We start from the raw sequence: 23,717 nt of genomic DNA on the forward strand, positions 1-23,717 counted from the left end.
ACTACCAAAATGATCTTGGCAAAAAAAAAAGAAACATAGAGAAATGATCCTGGCGCCGCCTCACAGCTTCCATAGGAAGCAGAAAACAGACCAGATACATGTTTTACTTTACAGACATTATACAGCTACCTCTGCATAATGACAAATAATTATTTAGACCATTCTAGGTAACTAAAACTCAGAAGATTCCGGTTTGGGTTTTGTTATATTTCAATGTAATTAGTTGAGGATTTTTCTCTCTGTTCTTTTATGAAATGCTTGTGGTTTTAGAGGCTCAGTTTTTCCTTCAGGTGTTTGTACTCTAGGAGATTCTGATCTGAGGAGGTGTATCATGATCTCTATTTGGAGTGTTGTAACATTTCACTGCTGAAGTCTAGAACCAGAAGAGCTTCCTTTACCATTTCTCAACCTCACTTCATGCACTTCTTTAAATTCACTATCCGAGTTTTCACAGTTCATCAATAGTTTTGAAATGAGCTTCATCTAAACTTCATCCATTTTATGAGGATTATCAGGATCACAGCAGCAGTGAGGCTCATCGGCATGTTTGTGTTCTCACTCAGGGGTCAGTCCACACCCACCTTCACACTTTTTATCTTAACTACACACCAAGCATCAGCCTCCGAGGCTGAAAGCTGAAGTCAACACTGAAGAACCAAAAACTGCAGTTCCCCTAATGGCCACTAGAGTCTGGCTCCAACAGTGACTCAGTCCCCATAGACTCCCATTATAAAAAGTCCAACTTTACAGCAGAAATAAACATGTTTACAGCCTGGTACAAAGAATGTTTTGTTCTCTAGAGCTAATTTCCTCCTTCATGACAACTGTTTATATGACTCAGCTGTTTACATTTAAAGTTATGTAGAACTGAGGGCATGGCTTTGAGTGACAGGTGGTCTCAGCTCCACACACGTCCCACCTTTGTCCATGTTGGATTCGCTGGGAGATAGGGGTGGAGTCAGGTACTTGCAAGATGGCGAAGGTGGAGCAGCTCACTCTGAGCTTCAGAACCGCTCCCGAGAAAACCTCCGAGTGACGTCATGGAGGCTACGTCCATCTTTATTTAAAGTCTATGACAAACACAACAAAGTTTGTTGTTACACGGACAGACTCAAAACCTCCTTAGTTGTAGTCGCTGCTGCAGTAGGTGTCTCCAAGACCACAATTTGCCATGATGACACACACACACACACACACACACACACAGACTCACAAGGTGAAAACAGTACCGGCCACATTCTGTCACTGCTGGTAATCAGACCAGTTTTTGCTGTGACCCCCCTTTGCCTTTAAACCAGCTCCAGTTCTCCTTAGTACACCTGCTCTCAGTTTTTCAGGTTCTTATCACGTAGGTGGTTCCAGCATCTTGGAGAACCTGCCTCAGTTCTGGTTCAAACCGGTTCACTCAGTTCAGTGTAAATCCAGACTCGCACATTTGGAAACAGTATGTGAAATCCAGCTCTGATCATTATCATGGTCTCTTTTTGGAGTGTTGTAACATTTCACTGCTGAAGTCTAGAACCAGAAGAGCTTACTTTATCATTCTCCATCAGCGAAGTGTGTTTCTCAACCTCACTTCATTGCACTTCTTTAAATTCAGTTTGTGAGTTTTCACAGCTGCCGCTCTGTGACGTGACTCTTATCTGACCTTGCGGAGCTCACGTATTGGACCAACTTCCCTTTTTGTACCTCTGTGTGGAGGGGGGGGTGTGACTGCATGTGTGTGAGGACGAGAGAGATGAGGCTACACAAAGGACAGATTGAGGGAAGAGAGAGAGGCAGTCTGCAGAGTGAAGGAGCGGTGGAGAGACTGAGCTTGCAGCGGAGACGTGTGAACACACACAAAGAGGAGAAACAGGACGCGAGGGGGAGAAGAGGAAGTGAGAGAACCGGAGCCAGGGCCAGAACCAGAACCAGGACCAGGACCAGAGGAGACCTGCAGGACAGAAGAGGAGAACCTGATCCTCAGCTCTGAACACGGTCAGTGTTACTTACTCCAGTGTGACATTCAGCTTCTGCTTCAGTTAGTTTCTGAACTAAAAACAGGTTTCATATCAGATATCATTATGTACTCATTATCTTTGCATATGCAGCTTTTCCCTGCATTTATATCATCCTGTCCACGTGTCAAATATTAGACCTGTAGTGAGGGTGCAGTCCTCGGAGGAGTGGAGCGGTCTGAGTGTTGCATTCAGTGACCTCTCTGTTGGCTCAGAGGAGCAGCTGCCTCACTACTGTTACATAACTTTATGTCTGCTGATTTAATATTTTATATAACAGCAGAACTGAGCTGGGATCAGATTCCTGTCAGTGAATGGATCACACTCTCACACACACACACACACACACACACACACAGGGGTCGTAGAGTCTGAGACCACTTCTTAATTGAATATGATGTGGTTGTCAAAAAAACGCGTTAATTTAATAATGAATATAATTAATTGATAACTTTTTGATAATTGATAATTGATGTTAAAAAAATAAGGTAACGTATTAATCACTCTCTATGATGCTGATGGAAACTTGAGGCACAGTCTTGTTTATACCAGGTGAACAGGGGCTGCAGGTACATGTACCCGACCCACCTGAACCTCAACTGCTTCAATAGAAGAGACACAATTGAAGGAAACCTGAGCCACAGCACAGAGATCAGCTGGTCTGTGACCCAGATTTACTTCAGCCACTGATCCGGAATCAGTTCAGAATCTGAAATGTTTCTCCTTCATTAACACAGTGTGCCTCTAAATGTTTCTGAAACTTTCTCATTATTTCATATGAAAATATCAAAGATATCATGTGAGTTGAAAATGATCTGTTCGCCATCTTATTGAAATGTCTGAACTACAATCATTGTGCATCATTGTGCAAATATTCATTTACATTTTTTACAAGTCACAGAGACGTTGATCCTGAACGCCTCAGTCAAATGTGTTGTTTCAGTTCAACATCCTCTCGCAGCGACTCTCTGGGCTCCTGGTTCATGATCCTGGTCTGGTTTCATACAGAAAACAGTTCACAGCATGTTTATTTACATTAAACCTAAACCTCCATCTGTCACTAATGATAAAGATTCAGTGTCTGAACCTGGACCACAGACAGAACTGTGAACCTCCATCCAGTCCACCCTCCTGGAACTCAACTTTTAATTAATGTTAATTAATGTTTGTTCAGTCGAAACGTCTCCTCTGAACATGATCCATATATATGGATCATGTTCAGAGGAGACGTTTTATATATATATATATATATATATATATATATATATACTGAGAACAAGTGTTTAACAAGCATGATAACCAAGTTTTGTGTGTGTTTTATCTGGTTGTAACTTCCTGTGTCAGTTGTTCAGTTGTTCTTCGGTGGATTGTCTTAGTTTATCTCTGATCACAGTCTGATCCTGAATCTGACAAGGAAACATTACAGGGTCCTGTTTACACAATGTTATGTTATATTTCATTCATTTATTTTGATCTTCATCGGTCACTACCAAAGCAGCACCTACTCTCCCACTCAGTAAACACGACATCATAATGCAAAACAATGGAAATCAAAATTTAAAAAAAACTAAAATAAGAAAATAACAACAAAAACAAACAACAGTAAAAAAGAAATAAATAAATAATAACAACAGTCTTTAGTTGGTGATTAAAGACATGAGGATTCTTTCTTTCCTGTGTTTTATTAGAAATATTTTATTGTCTAAAATACCAAATGTCCTGTACCATCACTTTTTATATTGGAGTAATGGACACAACTTTAAAATCACACCTGCAAGAGGTTTTTTTTTTTACTTCTCTCAGAAGCTAATGCGAGGAAACGTACTGTCATGTACAGAGGAATGAAAAGATGGAATAGTTTGTTGGTGTTTTTGAACAGAGTTTAAAGATACCAGTTGCTCCACAAACAGGATGTGTTTTATTACATAATATCTGACTATATGATCATTAATCACTCAGTCTGAGCGGGACTTCCATGTTCCTCTACAGCATGGAAACTCCTCATTGTTGTTATTAAGATAAGATAAGATATTCATTTATTAATCTCACGGTGGGGAAATTTACAGTGTTACAACAGCAAAGTGAAGAAAGAAAGAAACATCATCTAAAAAGATTAATAATATATACGATTAAAAGACTTAGATATAACAAAAGAAAAAATAGCAGCAGATAAGTGAATTCCACACGCTGAGTTACGTTATTGCAAATAGTAATCATCAGTCTTTATAATGAATTCTTGAATTCATTTGAGTGAATTATTGTTTTGTATAACGATGTCATGTTTACTTGAGTTTATCCCGTGAAGAGAGGAATAAACAAACAAATGAATAAATCCATAAATAATCAGTGATGATCAGAGTGCTGTGAACACAGACTCTGATACTGGTTCAGGGTCACATCCTCCGTGGGTGTGAGTGCTCACTCATCTGTTGTTCCACCGGATGATTTGCATCTGAGCGGTTTACACATTTGATTACTCATGAGATAATATTCAAATGATTACCAAGAATTTACACTGACTCCAGCTCATCACACAGAGCACAGGTCAGCAACAGGTAATTAGTCATTGATTAATGTGACTCCTGGATGATGTTCAACTGTGAAAAACTACAGGGTCCATATCAAAGTGTTACATACTGACGGGTCTGTAGTTTAACTTCTTCTCAGCCGTGTGAAGCTGAACTGGAGGAGACAGAGTCAGGTGACAGGCAGCTGAGGGGTGAGGTGAGACCACTGGTCCTGGGTGGGTCCAGGCCACAAGTTAAGGTGCTGCAGAGGTGTGTGCAGGGACTGTCAGCTTCCTTCACTGTAAACTGGGAAAAGCAGCTGACTCTGTCCTGTTGAATCAGAGAAGAGCCAAACCTGGACCTGGAGCTGAAACATGCTGTTGTCTCTCATATTATTGAGAGGCGGAGCAAGAAGCCTTCCTCTTAGATCGAACAGGAACTATGTGGTTTAACTCACACCAAGAAAACCAAAACCACTTCCACCAACATCTAGCGCTGGCAAAGCTTTAGACCGCCTGATAACAGGACATGATTCATCGTTTCAGATCAAGGCCATGTCAGGTTTTGGATTTCTCATTAATTTTTATTTTATTTATTTTTTTTTTCAGTTTAGTTTGAATTTGTTTTTAAAGCAGGTTTGTTGCTTTCGTTTGGTTTTTATTAGTCTCAGTGTTAGTTTGAGTTCTTTTGTAATGTGCATGTGTATGTGCATGTGTATGTGCATGTGTATGTGTATGTATATGTGTATGTATATGTGTATTTGTCAGGGGTCAGATTGTGTGATAAAAACTAAACCAACCAACATTAACTGTGGATCTGGGCACAACCATGTAAACAGTGGAGACAAGGCGCAGCCTGGAGTGTAAATGTGTGTAGCTGTGTTTCTGAGGTGAGACGCAGGTCGAGTCAGTCTGAAACAATAAACCTGAAAAACTCAACAACTAACAAACCCTGAGGTTTGATTTTCCTCAGATGAGTGAACTGGACCGTCCAGCTGCAGCTCCGTGGCTCATCACTGCAGCTCATTAACAGTAAAATACTTGACATGCAGTTAAAGGACAGAATTTCTTCAAATTTGGCACAAGGATGAACTACACTGTGACATCATAATGTTCTACAAAAACACTTCTGGTCATTGTTCAATACTGTAACTCAGGAAGGGGAGACTCTGGCCATGTTTCCTGATACTTGGTTGGTTGATGGAGGAAACGACTGTAAGGCGGATGTCTTTTTATGTTATTTACTCTGTTAGCTTGTGAGGTCTCTACCACAGAGCTGAGCTGTTGTCTTTAGATTTATCAGCTTCACAGTAACAACAGTAAGAGCTGACTGAGACAAACATTAAGGTTGTGCTCAGATGCGCAGGCAACTGCTTGTGGTCTCAGGCTGTTGGGGCCCCTGAGGGCCCCTGAGGGCCCCTGAGGGCTGACAAATGTTACTCAACAGCAATGTCCCAAATTGTAGCTCTTCCCCCCGAAACAACCAATGGCTGTATGTTATCAAGTGTTTTCAGTGAATTACACTAAACTGACTGTAACTACCTATACAGTTTTAAATTATTATTTTAAATCACCTCTTAAAACCCATTTTTTATAGACTTGCTTTTATATGATGTCGTCCTTTTATTGTCCTTTGACTGTATGTTTTGCCCATTCACTCACAGCTCACTCACGTCTTTATCTGGCTGCTGATTGGTCGACTGCTGCTCTGCCCTGCCCACTGAACACTGCTGTCCAGACAATCAGTGGTAATCCTCTTTACAGTGTGTTGTGCAATGTTTTGATGAGCACTGGGTTTATACTGTGGGTTATTTACAATGTGACAACACTGAAGTTATTTACTTATTTATTTAGATTTTTATTGTTATTTATATGTTTATATGTTGAAAATTCGATGAACGTCAACAGATAGATAGAAGCTGTCATACTCAACATACTGTGTGTGTGTGTGTGTGTGTGTGTGTGTGTCCTCAGATGGAGGTCTACAGTGTAACAGTAGCCACTGGTACATCACAGTATTCGGGCACCAACAACTATGTGTTTGTGACCCTGGTGGGCGAGCGAGGGGAGAGTGAGCGCACCCTGCTGGACAACCCTGGACTGGACTTCTGTCGAGGAGCAGTAAGACTCAGCTCCAGTCAACACACAGTTTATCTTTATGTCCTCTTCTTCTTCTGTTTCTTTATTCATGTTTGGTTTGTAGTTTGGAAAGATATTTTAACTCCACAGTCTGACGATGAAGCTTCGACTCTGACAGTAAGAATTAAAGTGAAACGATGGTTGTTGTTTCCCTTAAAGAAATACAATCCATACTTTTTAATTAAAGGGGCTATTTGTAAGTTTTTCTATTGCTACACAGCTAACGTTAGCATCAGCAGCTGTTTACTTACTGGTCTAGAAGAGGTTAGCATGCTTACCAACTAGCCCAGGTCCAGCAGGCCCATATTATTACTGATACTAAGTCATTGTATTGTCCAGTCTTTTAAAAACAACGATGGCTGAAGGTCTTGGCGAGACTGGTAAGTAATCAGCTGTTAATGCTATGCTAACGTTGGCTATGTAGCAATAACAAAACTTACAAATAGCTCCTTTAAATATCTTATCTGCAACACAGCGGTGAAAAGCAGAGTTGTTACCTTCTGGATCTGAATTACTCAGTCTGGAAAATTTAAGACCTTCAGGACCAGCAACCAGGTTCCTCCTGGTCACCTCTAGTTTAGCAAAAAAAACGTGTTACAGGAAAATATACTGTTGCTTTGCAAGTCAGGACCAGAATCTTTGTTTGTCAGCAGCAAGTAAAGGAGTTAGAGAGTGTCAGGGTCCTGCTGAGGGTGAGTAGGACCAGACAGACATAGTGAGGAGCTCTTGATTCACAGATCGATCTGCTAACCGTCACCTGTGGTCATGAGCTTTAGGTAACGACTGAAAGAATGAGATATAAAGTTTCCTACACCGGCAGGCTGAGCTCAGTTGGTGAGTAAGGAGCTCCAACATCAGGACAGAGCTCGGAGTAGATCTGTTGAGGTGGTTTTGTGTTCTGATCAGGATTTCTCCTGGACCTCTCTCAGTGGAGGATTTCCAGGTGCGTCCAAATGTGAGGAAGATCCGGGGGAAGACCCCAAACCCACTGGGGGCTTTACATTATGATTCAGTCAGTGAATCTTTTAGTTTTGAATGCAGCAGTGTTTAGTGTTTGTCAACCTTTCTTTCTCTGTCTTCATCCATCTCCGTCAGGTGGACCAGTACAAGGTGAGCAGCCCCTCCCCTCTGGGTTCTCTGCTCCTGGTCAGACTGGAGAAACAGAGGTACTGGGTGGAAGACAACTGGTTCTGTCGCTACATCACGGTGGAGCCTCCAAGTGGAGACAAAGTCACTTTCCCCTGTTACCGCTGGCTCGTAGGAGACATCAAGGTGGAGGTCAGAGCGGGAACAGGTAGGAAGTGTCATGTTTGCCTTGATGGACACTTTTTTTGTTTGGACATCTGATTCATTTCCTGTTTTATTTTGTAATAGAGTTCCTTGTGTGTCCAGCGTTTTTACTTCCTGTCTTGTGTCCCCCCCCCCTTGTTGATTGTCCGCCCCACCCTAACTTGTTTCCCCTGTGTTCAATCATCCTCGCCTCCCTGGTGTGTATTTAGTCTCTGTGTGCTCCAACTTGTCTTTGTCAGTCTGTCTGTGGACCTGCTTTGTTCTCCAGTTCTGCTCATATTTCTCTCACTCTGTGAAGTTTCTGTTTGTCGTGCTCCCAAGTTCTTGTTTTTGTAAGTTTCTTTCTGTTATTAAAAGACATCTTTTTTCCATATACTCCTTTTTGTTGTCTGCGTTTGGGTTCAGTATTTCAACCAAACGTGACAGGAAGAGATTCAGCTGTTAACATGTTGTCAAGGTGCCTTTGGGCAAAGCTGCCAACCCCTAACTGATCCATTAGCAGCAGCACTTACATTGCAGCCGTGGGGAGAAGGGGGTTGGCTGATCATGAACCTCTGTAGGCCTGAACTGCTGGTAAGAGTCCACTGTCCTGTCTCCTCAGCTAAGACACTGAGGGACGAGTCCATATCTCAGCTGCTGGAGCACAGGAAGACAGAGCTGCAGGAGAGGCAGAAGATTTACAGGTCCAACAACACAACAACAACAACACAATGACACAGCAACAGAACAATAACATAACAACACGACACATCAACAACACAACAGCAACACGGCACAAAGCTTCACCTTCCAGAGGGGATGTGTTAAAGGTTTCATGTGTTGTATTTCTATGGTCCTGTGTGTGTGTGTGTGTGTGTGTGTGTGTGTGTGTGTGTGTGTGTGTGTGTCTGTGACAGATGGGTAACATGGGCTCCAGGGATTCCCAGATGTATTGATGCTAAAACGGAAGCAGATTTACCTCAAGATGTCCGCTTTGAAAATGAGAAGAGGAGCGACTTTGAACAGTCCTTACAATTCGCGTAGGTGCTGCACACACACACACACACACACACACACTCACACTGTATAATCACACCTGTATCCTAACCATGTGATGCATCGTTCCTTCTCAACAGCTTGCTGGAGTTGTCTCTGAAGAAGTTGGCCATCAGGTTTGGGAAGTCCTGGAATGACCTGGAGGATTTCAAAAGGATCTTCTGGAAGCTGAAAAGCCCCATATCTGGTGGGTGGCTGACAGCAGCTGATGTCAGCCATGACATACAGCCTCTCATACTGTTTTCTGTTAGTTGATGATAATGTCTGGAAAATCAGGAACACAATGACAATCTATCAATTAAGTTATTAAAGACTAAAGCTGAATTACTTTACTCTAACATGTGACCTTTGCCCCTTGACCTTTGACCATTAAAATCTAATCAGTTCATTCTTTAGTCCAAATGGACAGTTGTTCTAAATTAGAAGAGATTCCCTTAAGGTGTTCCCTCCGAGATATTGCGTTCACAAGGCTAAAACTGTGTTTTGTGAGGTGATTGTGACCTTGACCTTTGACCTTTGACCATAAGTAGTTCATCCATGAGTCCATGGACCATATGAAGGTAAGTACCAAATTTGAAGAAAATTCCCTCCAAGTGTTACTGAGATATCGCATTAACAGAAATGGGACATACTTGTCCAGTTCTCCCTATATACGTACACACTGTAGGTAAGTACGTTCGTGCGTAGGGACAGACAACTTCAAAACATAATGCCTCAAGTCCTGGCTGTTGCCAACGTGGAGAGAGGTCAGAGGACAATGGACGGACTTGTTGGAGCTGACAGAAAGGCTGCGGTCACTCAGATAACCACTCTTTACAACTCTGCTGGGCAGAGAAGATTCAGAGTGAACAGCACTTCCAACCTGGATTGACTACAACAGCAGAAGACCACATGAGGTTCCACTTCCTGTCACTCAGACCAGAAACCTGAGGCTGCACAGACTCGCCAACACTGGACAGTTGAAGACCTGGTCTGATGGATCTGGATCTGTGCTGAGGCAGCAGATGGTTGGGTCTGAATCCATGGACCAACCTCTCTTGTGTCAACAGTCCAGGCTGCTGGTGTGATGGTGTGATGGAGTGTTTTCTTCTTAGTACCAATCAATCCTGGTCTGAATGTCTCAGTCTTTCTGAGTATTGTTGCTGACCATGTTCATCCATTCATGGCCACAGTTCACCATCTTCTAATGGCTCCTTCCAGCAGGATCATGCTCCATGTCACAAACTGCTTTCATCAACATGACAATGAGTTCAGTGAACTTCAGATTGGAAGCACAAATCTGCAGAAATCATGAGAAGACCTCATTTTTGTCCCTTGTGGGGGACATGAGTCTGAGACCTCTATTCATACAATCTATTTCAGTCCTACTATTACATCAAGAGGACATCCAGTGATGCCATAGTTGTGGGGGTATGACTAACAGAGCACATGGAATTTCATCTCAAAATGGCGGACATCACAGCTTCCTAATTTTCTGCCAACAAGGTCGGAAAGTGATCAGTTCTTTGTAGATATTATGTTTCTGTAGCCAATTATCATATTGTTTCTTCAATATGAGAGTCTTAACTTCAGTTTAGTAACATTTCAGAAATATAAAGTTATTTCAACCCTTTCAAAACACAACTGTTATTCAGTGTCCTTTGCAGTGGGCAGAAGGACTAACTAACTGTACCTGACCAGGGAAGTTTGCACTTCTCTCTCAAACTCTTTTTTTCTTTTCATTCTTCAGACCTACTTTCTGTCTGTAGTACCATGCCTGTGAGAATAGACTGCCCTAAAGTGTGTGGCATTATGCTCACTTTTGCCTTTGGACACGTCATACAGTCTGGTTTGCTTGAAGCATACTGAGGCCTTTGTCTTTTGAGGTCAAGAACCTATGGTAACCCCAGAGTTAGCTGGCTACTGTTCAGTAGCAGCAGATATGTTGGTCTTCAGTAAACAACTGACACATTTTGACTCAAATGACAAACAGGTAAAGCTAGCAGTTAGCTGGTTTGTCAGTTGAGTGGATAATAACATTAACGGCAGTAGATTGGAACATCTCTGCAGTCAAAGCTGAGGTTCTGCCCCATGTCTGCATTAGCTTCTGTTCCATCAGCCTATATTACACCATGTGTTTTCCCACAGAGGTCATCTATCACCACTCTGTTTCAAGCTAACAGACATTGAATCAAAACCTCAGGTGATGTAGATGTTCAGTGCAAACACAATAAATATATAAGGCTGCTTACACCTCTACAGTAGTTTATACACATTCAGTATCATCGCTCACTCAGTCTATATGTGTTTGACTCAGAGTACTGTATGGAGCACTGGAAGGAGGACTGGTTTTTTGGCTACCAGTGTTTGAACGGCTCGAACCCCAGGATGATCCAGAAGTGCAGGAAGCTGCCAGAGAACTTCCCTGTCACATCAGACATGGTCCAGAGCTCCATGGCTCCGAGGACCAACCTGGACAAAGAACTCAAGGTGGAGAAATCAATACCTCTGTCTATAGAGGCTTTAATGTGCTGTGAAACTGCAGAATGATTTCATATTCCCTCCTCCCTTCATGTCCTCAGTGTGTCTTCTTCTCTCCTGTCCAGGCAGGGAACATCTACTTGTTAGACTACGCCATCATGGACGGGATCCCCACCAACACAATCAAGGGTAAACCTCAGTACATCGCTGCTCCGCTCTGTCTCATGTACCAACACCCAGATGAAGGACTCATACCTGTTGCTATACAGGTATGTATCATTTACACATAGACCAGCACTGACACTGACTGAACTCAACATTGTACTGATGTTCACACAATCACACATGCAGAGTTTATTTATAGTGAAACTTGATTAGTTGTGTTGTTGCAGCAGCTGAGTAGCAGAAAGCATCAAAGTCTGTAGTCTTTAGTTACTGGGAGATGGTTTTAGGATTTTTTTTTTCAGAATTTGTTATTAGAGGGTTAATTTTTTAATGGAAGTCTGACAATATGAAGAACTTAAAAAAGACAAATGCAACCTGACAAAAATGTTGACATAAACTTGAGAATATTGAATGTAAATCTGAGAGAATTGTATAAAGATCAGAGATTAGTGAATTAAGATAAGAGAAAGCTGAATGTAAATACAAGTAAATTAATGAAAATATAAAAGTCTTTCAAAATCAATAAATAATGCAAACATAGGACATATTTAGGAAATTCTCAGAATATAAAAACGTGAGAACATTTTATAAACTGCACTGCACTACACTACACTACACTGCACTGCACTGCATTACACTATATATCACTGTACTACACTGCACTACACTGCACCACACTGCACCACACTGCACTGCACTACGCTACGCTACACTGCACTACACTACACTACACTACGCTACGCTACACTGCACTACACTACATATCACTGCACTACACTATACTGCACTACACTGCACCACACTGCACTGCACTACACTACACTACGCTACGCTACACTGCACTACACTACATATCACTGCACTACACTATACTGCACTACACTGCACTACACTGTACTGCACTACACTACATATCACTGTACTGCACTGCACTGTACTGCACTACACTATACTGCACTGCACTACACTATACTACACTACACTGCACTACACTGTACTGCACTACACTACATATCACTGTACTGCACTGCACTATACTGCACTACACTATACTGCACTGCACTACACTACATATCACTGCACTGCACTACACTGCACTGCACTACACTGCACTGCACTGCACTGCACTACACTGCACTGCACTGCACCACACTACACTACACTATACTACACTACACTATACTTATCTGAACTTAAATGATCTAGGCGTATATGTGTAAAGTTTTAGTTCCCTTTTGTTGGGGACCAGGACTGAGTGTAATAGTTTCCCTTCCTCATCCTCAGCTGGAGCAGACTCCAGGCCTGGACTCCCCCATATTCCTGCCCAGAGACCCACCTTTGGCATGGCTGTTGGCCAAGATGTGGGTGCGTCACTCTGAGTTTCAGGTGTTCCAGCTGCTGTCTCACCTGCTCAGGACTCACCTGGTGATAGAGGTGTTTTGTGTGGCCACTCTTAGGCAGCTGCCTGCGGTACATCCTATATATAAGGTGAACAACCACACCGTCGCTACTAACTAATTATTTCCAGTCTCTTCCACGTGATTTTTTAGCTGTTAAGTTACTGTCAGTGAGACTCAACAGCTGCACAGATGTTTCACATTAAAAAGCCTTCCAGAGAATCAAAGAACATACCCCTCCCTTTACTGGCAGCTTTTAATTTGAAACATCTGCATTGACAATAGCTTTCTGATTTAAAAAAAAAAAAAAAGCAAATGGCAAAGTAGAGACAAGTGAAAATAATAAATGCTCAAAACAGTCTTTATGTTAAAAAGGAGAATTCGACATGACTCTGTAGTGATGAAATGATAACAGAGATATTATACTGTGGTTATTCCACCTTCATTAGCAACGCTTTTGTGTTGTTTGTTATTTGTGACTTTGTCATGTGAGAATGTGGTTGTTAGCTCCATGCTGTAGCTAACACAGTCATGCTGTACCCTGAACAGTTTTATGTCTTCCTGTTGTAGCTCTTGGCCCCTCATCTGCGCTACACTCTGGAGATCAACTGTAGGGGGCGCACCCAGCTCATCTCTTCTAATGGCATCTTTAAGCGGGTGGGTCACTCTGAAACAGAACATGTTTTATGGATGTTAGAACTTATTTGATGTGGACTTGACAAACCTCGGCACAGACTATCATAGTTACCAGGACCTCAACCTCATCACAGTCACAGTATTGATCTTGGATGTCTTGTATTAAACACTGTTGATGATTACAGTGATGTTTGTTTGTTATCACTGTGGTGATGATCGTGTGTGTGTGTGTGTGTGTGTGTGTGTGTGTGTGTGTGTGTGTGTGTGTGTGTGTGTGTGTGTGTGTGTGTGTGTGTGTGTGTGTGTGTGTGTGTGTGTAGGTTGTGTCCACAGGTGGTGATGGCCTGTTGATTCTGGCTCAGAGGGAGTACAAGGTGCTGACCTACCGCTCCCTCCAGCCCCACAAAGATTTTGCTGACAGAGGAGTGTCCCAGCTCCCAAAGTATTTCTACAGAGAATACAGTCTGATGCTCTGGGACGCCATACACAGGTAGACAGCACACGCCATGCTCATATTAACATGGCATACTCAAACTCATACTAACACGCCATGCTCATACTAACACGCCATGCTCATACTAACACGCCATGTTGATACTAACACGCAATGCTCATACTAACACGCCATGCTCATACTAACACGCCATGTTGATACTAACATGCAATGCTCATACTAACACGCCATGCTCATACTAACACGCCATGTTGATACTAACACGCAATGCTCATACTAACACGCCATGCTCATACTAACACGCCATGTTGATACTAACATGCAATGCTCATACTAACACGCCATGCTCATACTAACACATGGGAAACTGACAGGAGCAGATATGATCTGTGTTGATGACTGACAGGACCGGAAAAAAAGATCCTTAATCATGTCAATAATCCTGTGTTGTCTAAAAATACTCCTTGAATACTTCCTCAGCAGTTTCATATCTTTCATATCACAGCTGAATTAATATCTTTTATTAGATGAACTTTTTTCAGTTGAATATAATCAGTGGCACATGAACTGGAACTTTCAGAGCCTTAACCTTCTCGTCTGAGGAAGCTGGAATATTAAGATTGTGAATGAACTGTTTATATAAACTTTAATGAAAAGAGATATCAGAATAAAATACACCATAAGGTCTAGATCCTTCAGTCCTCCCAGGAATCAACAGCTACACTGAGGGATCCTGGCGTAGTTGATACTGTACGTCTTTCTGTATCTTGGTTTAAGCAGTGTCTTCTTGATTCTCCCAGCAGAGGTCGACAACATCTGACGTGTTCAAACCCTTCTCATCAGATATTTAGAGTTCACTAACTGAATCTAACTCTTCCCTCAGTTTTGTTTCAGGTATGGTGGACCTGTTCTACCAGTCAGACCCCGACATGCAGGAGGACCAGGAGCTCCAGGCCTGGATCAGAGACATATCACAGGAGGGCTTCACAGAGCTCCCCAACTTTGGTGAGTCATTAGTATCCTGTATCTTCATCCTTAATACTTGACACAGATCAGCGATGATGAAGTCATGTAAAGCATTTAAAATGGGATAGTTCACACTAAGAGCAGATGATGTATTGCGTGTACAGGATGTGTATCTTCTAGCTGATGAGGGTTTATTTCAGGTCTGCCCAGTATGCTCAGCACCAGAGAGGAACTGTCCACCCTGCTGACGGTGGCCATCTTCACCAGTACAGCCCAGCATGCTGCCACTAACAACGGACAGGTGCTGAACACACACACACACACACACAGTGACTGTGAATCTGCATGAATGAACTGGACTGAATTTAATTCAGGAAGGGATCGGCCCCTCGTGACTACTCATTTATTATTTTAGTTTGACTGGTGTGCCTGGGTCCCCAACACCCCCTGCACCATGAGGCAACCCCCACCAACAGACAAGGATGCTGTTACCATGGAGATGATCATGGCCACCCTTCCTGATGTCAGCCAGTCCTGTGTGCAGATGGCGATCACATGGCATCTGGGGCGAGCGCAACCAGACGCTGTGAGTCATTTTCTCAATAAAAAAGGAAATATTAAAAACACAAGTGTTTATGCAGAACATTATGATGTCACAGTGAAGTTGACCTTGGACCTTTTGGATATAAAATGTAATCACTTCATTTTATCCTTCCTCCCTACACATTTGTGTAAAATTGTGTCATAATTAGCAATGAATATGTTTTCTGAGGTCACAGTGACCTTGACCTTTGAGCACCAAAGTCTAATTAGTTCATCTTTGAGTCCAAGTGAAAGTTTGTGCCAAATGTGAAGAATTTCCCTCAAAGACATTTAGAGATGTCACATTCAAGAGGCCAAAACACATATTGTGTAAACGTGTTCATCTGTAGCTCTCTAACTACAGTCCCACCTCGTTTGTCTGGGTTTGCTGAGCCCTGAGGGGAGCTGAGCCCTGAGGGGAGCTGAGCCCTGAGGGGAGCTGAGCAGCGGTGCCCTGGGGTTTTATAGTGGGTGTGTGGTTTCTACCTCTTCACTGAATGCAAATATGTCTCAGGGTTGAAAGGCAGAGCCTCAAAGAGGGTTAACCGATAGTGAAGCCTGTTTGAGGGCTACTTATGTACTCATAGAGCTGGAGTCTCATTACCAGTGGCTGTAAAACCACTGCTAGTATTCATCACAGCACATATTCACAAACATTATGGTCATAGAAGCCATAGTTGTTGACTTGACCCCCCCCTTACTCCCATGTCTTCTTCTGCCCAGATTCCTTTGGGCCAGTACACGGAGCAGCACTTCACTGAGGGCCGGGCTGTGGAGCTGATCGATGGGTTCAGAACGGAGCTGAAAGAAATCGAGGACCACATCCTGAGTCAGAATGAAGGACTGGAGCTGCAGTACCTGTTCCTCCTGCCGAGCCGCATCGAGAACAGCATCACCATATAGAAACACAGACCAGTCAGAGCAAGATTCATTTTGATTTTTCTGTTTTATTTTCATTCATTCATTTTTTTATTCATCAGTTTTTTAGAAAAAAAAAGATTGTAATTGCATCTACTGTGATTCAATGTTGTAAAAATAAAAAACAAACATTTTCTACAAGTCAATGATTAGACATTTATGATTTGTATGACATTTTGTTATTGAACAGGTAGTGTTGGTGCACCAGGAGAAGGTTGGCTGGTTTTCATCATTTCATTATGTTACTTAAGCAACAGATGATAGTGATATGTTCAGAAGCTGGGAAGTCTGGGACATGATTCAGGTTTGAAATATGAGGACTTGAGGACAACAACTCCAGATAAACTGAGAGCCAGTTTTGAAGAAATGGCAAATTCAGTCCTGCATATCTACAGTCCAACAGCTAGCTCACAGATCCTACTGAGACACAACCAGAGACCATGAACTACAGAGAAAACTATTTAATAACTTCATCTAATGACTAATATTACAGTCACAACTGGATACTGGTAACAATCTGAAATACATTCTCTTGTACAGTACAGTAAGTACAGACAAAATAATTTACAATATTTAAATACTCTGACAAGAGGAATCATTCAGACTCTGGAGAACAACTGAAATCTTCTGCAATCAAATAATTAAAGCACTTATTTTCAAAATTAATCTCATCATAAATATGAAGGTGCAGAAGATTCATGTCTCACAGCATCCACTCTCCTTCATGAGGAGATTTAAACCCTGAGACAGAGGCAGCTCAGAGAGCAGGTGATACCCTTCTCCTCCTGCTGCTGGGAGCTCGCCAGTCCAGCAGGTGGCACTAGTGCACCAGGTACGCCTGAGGAACAACAAATTAATTACATATGAGTACAAATTAACAATCCTTATTTTAATCCGTCTCTTAATCATCTGATCATCACAGATTATACTGATTCGGGATGGATTCAAATAGTTTGAACAATAACATATAGTTTGTACAGTCCACCATGTTCCTGATGTGTGGTGTAGTAAATACTTGAGCCTGGGCAGCTAGTGGAGCTTTAAATCCAGACAGACAACAGGACTGAGTGACCTGGTGGTGACCTTCCTGACAGATGACTCTCTAACATGAACATGTGTTTCTGCTGGTCATCATCATCATGATGAAGATAAAATTACATCATGTTAAAAACAACTGTGCTTCAAACTAACTTTACTGGATCATACCTCATTGTCTCTACTCAGGCCTGCTACAGCGATACCCGCATGAAGACACACCTCTACGGGTGTATTCTGGGTGAACCTGTCCTCTCTCATCTATGTCATTCACTGATTGGACACTAAACTCATACTCACCTTCTTTTGGTTGAGCCTCATCTGGCAGCAGGAGAAAGCCCCAACCAGGACGTAGACAGCAGCTGCTATGAAGCAGTTGTAGCCCACCTTGTTGTACAGCTCATAGATCCTCTGTGGGTAGTCACTGTGGAGACAAACAAACACACCTCACACTCAACACTATCCAAGTCACTTAGTTCACCCAAAGAACCAGAAAAACTTTATTGATCCCTGAAGAGATATACAGTGGGGCAAAAAAGTATTTAGTCAGCCACCAATTGTGCAAGTTCTTCCACTTAAAAAGATGAGAGAGGCCTGTAATTTTCATCATAGGTACACTTCAACTATGAGAGACAGAATGGGGGCAAAGAATCCAGGAAATCACATTGTAGGATTTTTAATGAATTAATTGGTAAATTCCTCTGTAAAATAAGTATTTGGTCACCTACAAACAAGCAAGATTTCTGGCTCTCACAGACCTGTAACTTCTTCTTTAAGAGGCTCCTCTGTCCTCCACTCGTTACCTGTATTAATGCCACCTGTTTGAACTCGTTATCAGTATAAAACACACCTGTCCACAACCTCAAACAGTCACACTCCAAACTCCACTATGGTCAAGACCAAAGAGCTGTCAAAGGACACCAGAAACAAAACTGTAGACCTGCACCAGGCTGGGAAGACTGAATCTGCAATAGGTAAGCAGCTTGGTGTGAACAAATCAACTGTGGGAGCAATTATTAGAAAATGGAAGACATACAAGACCACTGATAATCTCCCTCGATCTGGGGCTCCACACAAGATCTCACCCCGTGGGGTCAAAATGATCACAAGAAGGTTGAGCAAAAATCCCAGAACCACACGAGGGGACCTAGTGAGTGACCTGCAGAGAGCTGGGACCAAAGTAACAAAGGCTACCATCAGTAACACACTACGCCGCCAGGGACTCAAATCCTGCAGTGCCAGACGTGTCCCCCTGCTTAAGCCAGTACATGTGCAGGCCCGTCTGAAGTTTGCTAGAGAGCATTTGGATGATCCAGAAGAGGATTGGGAGAATGTCATATGGTCAGATGAAACCAAAATAGAACTTTTTGGTTGCTTTGCATCCAAAAAACACCATGCCTACTGTGAAGCATGGGGGTGGAAACATCATGCTTTGGGGCGGTTTTTCTGCAAAGGGACGAGGACGACTGATCCGTGTCAAGGGAAGAATGAATGGGGCCATGTATCGTGGGATTTTGAGTGAAAACCTCCTTCCATCAACAAGGGCATTGAAGATGAAACGTGGCTGGGTCTTTCAGCATGACAATGATCCCAAACACACCACCCGGGCAACGAAGGAGTGGCTTCGTAAGAAGCATTTCAAGGTCCTGGAGTGGCCTAGCCAGTCTCCAGATCTCAACCCCATAGAAAATCTTTGGAGGGAGTTGAAAGTCCGTGTTGCCCAGCGACAGCCCCAAAACATCACTGCTCTAGAGGAGATCTGCATGGAGGAATGGGCCAAAATACCAGCAACAGTGTGTGAAAACCTTGTGAAGACTAACAGAAAACGTTTGACCTCTGTCATTGCCAACTAAGGGTATATAACAAAGTATTGAGATGAACTTTTGTTATTGACCAGATACTTATTTTCCACCATAACTGGCAAATAAATTCTTTAAAAATCAGACAATGTGATTTTCTGGAATTTTTTTTCTCATTTTGTCTCTCATAGTTGAAGTATATCTATGATGAAAATTATAGGCCTCTCATCTTTTTAAGTGGAAGAACTTGCACAATTGGTGGCTGACTAAATACTTTTTTGCCCCACTGTAATTAGTTAAATTTACACAACATAAACGTGATGTTTTCAGTGGAACACTGGTGATGTCATCAAGAGCTACAGTAGAATGCTGGTGATGTCATCAAGAGCTACGGAAGAACACTGGTGATGTCATCAAGAGTTACAGTAGAACGCTGGTGATGACATCAAGAGCTACAGTAGAACACTGGTGATGTCATCAAGAGCTACAGTAGAACACTGGTGAAGAGTCCACAACTCCTGCTCGTCCTGACCATGTGCAAACTTGCACTTTTCATGTACATATCGTGTGTATTGTGTATATTGTATTTATTAGTGTATATTTGGTATATTTTTGTTGTATATTTCCATAGATGTTTATTCTATAGATGTTTATTTTTCTGCTGTGGTAAATTAATTTCCCAGTTGTGGGATTAATAAAGTTAATCTAATCTAATCTAATTAAAAGCTACAGTAGAACACTGGCGATGTCATTAAGAGCTACAGTAGAAGTATAACGAGGTCATATGAACGCAGGTGATGTCATCAAGAGCTACAGTAGAACACTGGTGATGTCATCAAGAGCTACAGTAGAACACTAGTGAAGTCATCAAGAGCTACACTAGAAGTATAACTAGGTCATATGAACACTGATGATGACATTAAGAGCTACAGTAAGAGGCCTCTAACCCACTGGGACAACCTGTACAGATGTTTTACTGCTCATCTGTTTCTTATGTTGTTGTTCTATTCTATAAAGCGTACTCCATCTCATAGTAATGATGAAAGTTTCCTAATCAAACTGTTCTTCATATGAACTTTAAGTGTCTTCACCTACAGCATCACTCCGCAGTGTCAGCAACTGGAGCAGAAAGCAGAGACAGAACAGAAGAGCTCACCTGAGCCGACAGGACAATGAGGGCTGATCACACTGAAGTGGTCCTATATGACCCATCAACTACACCACATAGAAAATACAGTTTGACTAATACTGGTTTTTGAGGATGATACTGATGTGATGACTGTGGAACAGCTAATAGTGTAACACAAACAACCACTGTTGATATAGATGCTACAAACTGAGACATTTTACAGTGTGGACATTGACTCGTCAGCGACCTCCAGTGGACAAACTGTTGTGTTTTTTAAATGACCTTAAAACCTTAGTTGGTATTTCTGTACTGCACATAACACATTGTTATATCTTAAAATTATATAAACCTATGTATGGGTGCAACTCTAACAGGTCTGTGACAGTTATGAAGCCTTGGTGCAGCTGCAGAGATCTGGGGTGAAGTGTTACAGTAGAAACTTACTCTTGGTGGATGTCGTCAGGTGCAGGCACATCCTCAATCAGTGTGGCTGAATGTACACTGAAGAAGATCCCGAGCATGGCCTGAGAGAGGAGAGGGACACAGGTAAACCAGGGCTGCAACAGTCAACATTAACTCACACTGTAGATTAAAGTGGAAATGAACTGAGACGCAGTCAAAGTAATATGCAGCTATATGATCACCAGATATTATTAAATTCTTTGAAAACAAGAAGAGTCTCCTTCGACATGTATTTGAAGTTATTGGTTCACAGTAACTTCTGATGATCTGGTTTACAAAGCTGTGAGCCTGGAGACCACATAACTACACACCTGTGTCTACTAACACAGTCTCATCAGAAACAGTGTTATCTGATTTTTTTCTCATTAAAAAAAATTATGAAACCGAATATGAATAAAACAGGTGTAAAAATAATATGACAAAAAAAGTTGACATTTTTCCTTCATACTGTATGTCATATTTCATTGCACCAAATTAACTTGAACAAACTAGCATTTTTTTTAGGCGCAGCATTTAACTACTATATACAGGCACTATATATGATATATAATAGTAAGTAGTAAAGTAAAAGTAAAGTAAGTAAAACAAAACACATGAATAAAATAAGGTCATAAAATTAGAATTGACTAAAGTACAAAATAAATAAATAAAATAAAAACATCATAATAAAATCACAATCCAGTAACATCTCTAGCTATGTGGCTGAAACAGACTCAGAGAAAAGTTGATTCAAGTTTATGTCACTTTATAGCTGTAGTTTGTGCTGCTGCTGAACTGTATAGTGACATGTTGTATATTTTTATTTTGTTGAGTCATGTGTACCTGGGGTCTGTTCCAGAAAGCAGGTTTAACAAGCCTGAATCTGAACTCTGAGTGAACATCAAATCAGGATAGTCATCTCCCTGCATAACCTCCTTTAAATTAATGTCTGTGATATTATTTTTGATACAGGCAGCATACATGAGGAAATGAAGTGCTCTGTCAAACAGCTTCTTCAGGTTTCACAGAGACCCAGTCCTAATGTCCCCCCTCATGGATTCACAGACTCTGAGATCCATGAGGTCTTTGGACTGTCCCACTGTAAAACCATCAGGTGCATGAAGGCTCGCTATCAGACTGTCTGTAATTCTGCCCTGAATGTATTACAGCCATGATTTAATGATTAAACACGGGGTTACCGTGGTTACCAGGGAAAGCCCGGAAGTGTAATGGAAGGTAAATAACCACCATAAAACAGAACAACAAAGAAGAAAGAAGAACAGTTAACAGACAAGCACGAGAGTAACGAATCCAAACGTTAACGAGTTTACATGTGAGTATAAGGACAGAGCTCAGTGGTATCTCACAATCTCAACTGTGTGTAGTTCTGTCCTGTGACGACATGACGGTGAGTTCAACATACGTTCATCAGCGAAGAGAGGAAGTAACTGAAGTATAATCATGCGCCAGGCGAGCAATTTAACTGAACAGGCCCCATTTTTAGATCCGGTATCCAAATCTCATAATACATCCATAAGTAAAATCAAAAGTCCCAAACCACAATTGTACGCAACAAGTTTTAACCTCATCAGAGTAACGTGATATGTCAAACAGTGCTGTTACATTTCTCGTTATACCATTATGAGCCACTGCAGTCTCTCACACTGTGAGGGTTTGTAACCTGGGTTTGTAAGGAAAACCTGCCAGTGAGCAGGTTAGCTAACTGGTTAACAGGTTATTTCACAGAGTCAGTTAACGTGGTAACTGGTTAACAGGTTAGCTTCACAGAGTTAAAATTACCTTAGTCTCTGGAACTGAAAACCCAGGCTTTCCCTCATCTCAGAGTTCTCACTAAACCCACTCTCTGGAACACCCCCCTGTTCTGTATCTATGGAAACGAAAGTTCGATCGCCGGGAATAAAAAAAGAGAGAAGACACTCACCAACATTATCACCCCCCACGTGCTCAGTACAATCCCGCATGCGGCGCATTTAGGTCCACAAATGAGCCCGCGCATTATTAATGTAGAACATGAAAAAGGAGAGAGCGACAAACTGCTGCTCCAACTCAGGTCAAACTTCTGTCACGTGTCCAATCAAGTGTCTGAGACTGAACCCCGGAAGTTTCCAGGATGTCGAAAGAGTCACGTTTAAAAAGTTAGATGATTGACTTAAAAAATCAAATATGAAAACAGGAAGTTAGTTCAAACATATATTTATTTAATGATTTGAATGAAACACGTCAGACTTTTATAATAACAGCGCGTCCTCTTCCAGGTGTTTTAAAACTTTTCACGTAAATTATCTTCATGTAAATATGAGAACAGTCATGTGACTTTCCTCTCAATGACCGTGACGTAATGCTTTGCTGCGTTCTGGTCCTGTTGGAAATACAAACTCCCACACAGCCCAAACAGAAACAACATACAGTTCTGTCTTTAGTTGATCTTAGCTCTGTCTGATGCCTGTAGATGTGTTGGTCTATTTAAAACATGTTGTTGTTATGTGTTGTAAGTATTTAAAAAAAACCAGAGTCCTCAAAGGTGCAGGAGGCCAAAGGTTCCCCTCTATCTGGTGGTACAAAGACAAAGTGGTGCATCCAGTCTCGTTCTTATTGTGCTATAAAAACATCTAGTTCCCTGTTTTTTTCCAGGAAGCTACTCATGAACAGCTGACAAAGAGGTCTTGAAATTGGGACTCTTTGGGGACATTTAGGGGAAGTATGAAAGCTTTACAAAGAACTGATGATATTAATTTGTTTTATTT

The 23,717-nt window shown here is 41.8% G+C and overlaps 2 protein-coding genes across 4 annotated transcripts; one reads left to right on the forward strand and one right to left on the reverse strand.

The window, feature by feature from the left end:
- Positions 1–1,744: 1,744 nt before the first annotated feature.
- alox12 (arachidonate 12-lipoxygenase) lies at positions 1,745–16,697 on the forward strand. Of its 3 annotated transcripts, XM_056369112.1 has the most exons (16): positions 1,745–1,980; positions 6,171–6,254; positions 6,481–6,627; positions 7,741–7,939; positions 8,537–8,618; positions 8,832–8,954; positions 9,051–9,157; positions 11,267–11,439; positions 11,556–11,699; positions 12,880–13,083; positions 13,563–13,649; positions 13,949–14,118; positions 14,966–15,087; positions 15,249–15,349; positions 15,464–15,634; positions 16,354–16,697. In XM_056369112.1, exons 3-16 carry the CDS (start codon positions 6,481–6,483, stop codon positions 16,531–16,533), a joined length of 2,010 nt encoding a protein of 669 aa, XP_056225087.1. In that variant the 5' UTR covers positions 1,745–1,980; positions 6,171–6,254; the 3' UTR covers positions 16,534–16,697. The 3 variants fall into 3 exon arrangements, with proteins under 3 accessions (XP_056225087.1, XP_056225088.1, XP_056225089.1); XM_056369113.1 differs by lacking the exon at positions 6,171–6,254; XM_056369114.1 differs by lacking the exons at positions 1,745–1,980; positions 6,171–6,254 and adding an exon at positions 6,270–6,309.
- On the reverse strand, positions 16,558–23,059 carry rnaseka (ribonuclease, RNase K a). The gene is made up of 4 exons (XM_056369117.1): positions 22,895–23,059; positions 20,956–21,035; positions 17,884–18,007; positions 16,558–17,386 (listed from the first exon to the last, which is right to left on the reverse strand). Exons 1-4 carry the CDS (start codon positions 22,967–22,969, stop codon positions 17,369–17,371), a joined length of 297 nt encoding a protein of 98 aa, XP_056225092.1. The 5' UTR covers positions 22,970–23,059; the 3' UTR covers positions 16,558–17,368.
- Between the last annotated feature and the right edge of the window lie 658 nt (positions 23,060–23,717).

Source organism: Seriola aureovittata, chromosome 23 (genome assembly GCF_021018895.1).
Source record: "Seriola aureovittata isolate HTS-2021-v1 ecotype China chromosome 23, ASM2101889v1, whole genome shotgun sequence".
NCBI classification, from domain to species: Eukaryota; Metazoa; Chordata; class Actinopteri; order Carangiformes; family Carangidae; genus Seriola; species Seriola aureovittata.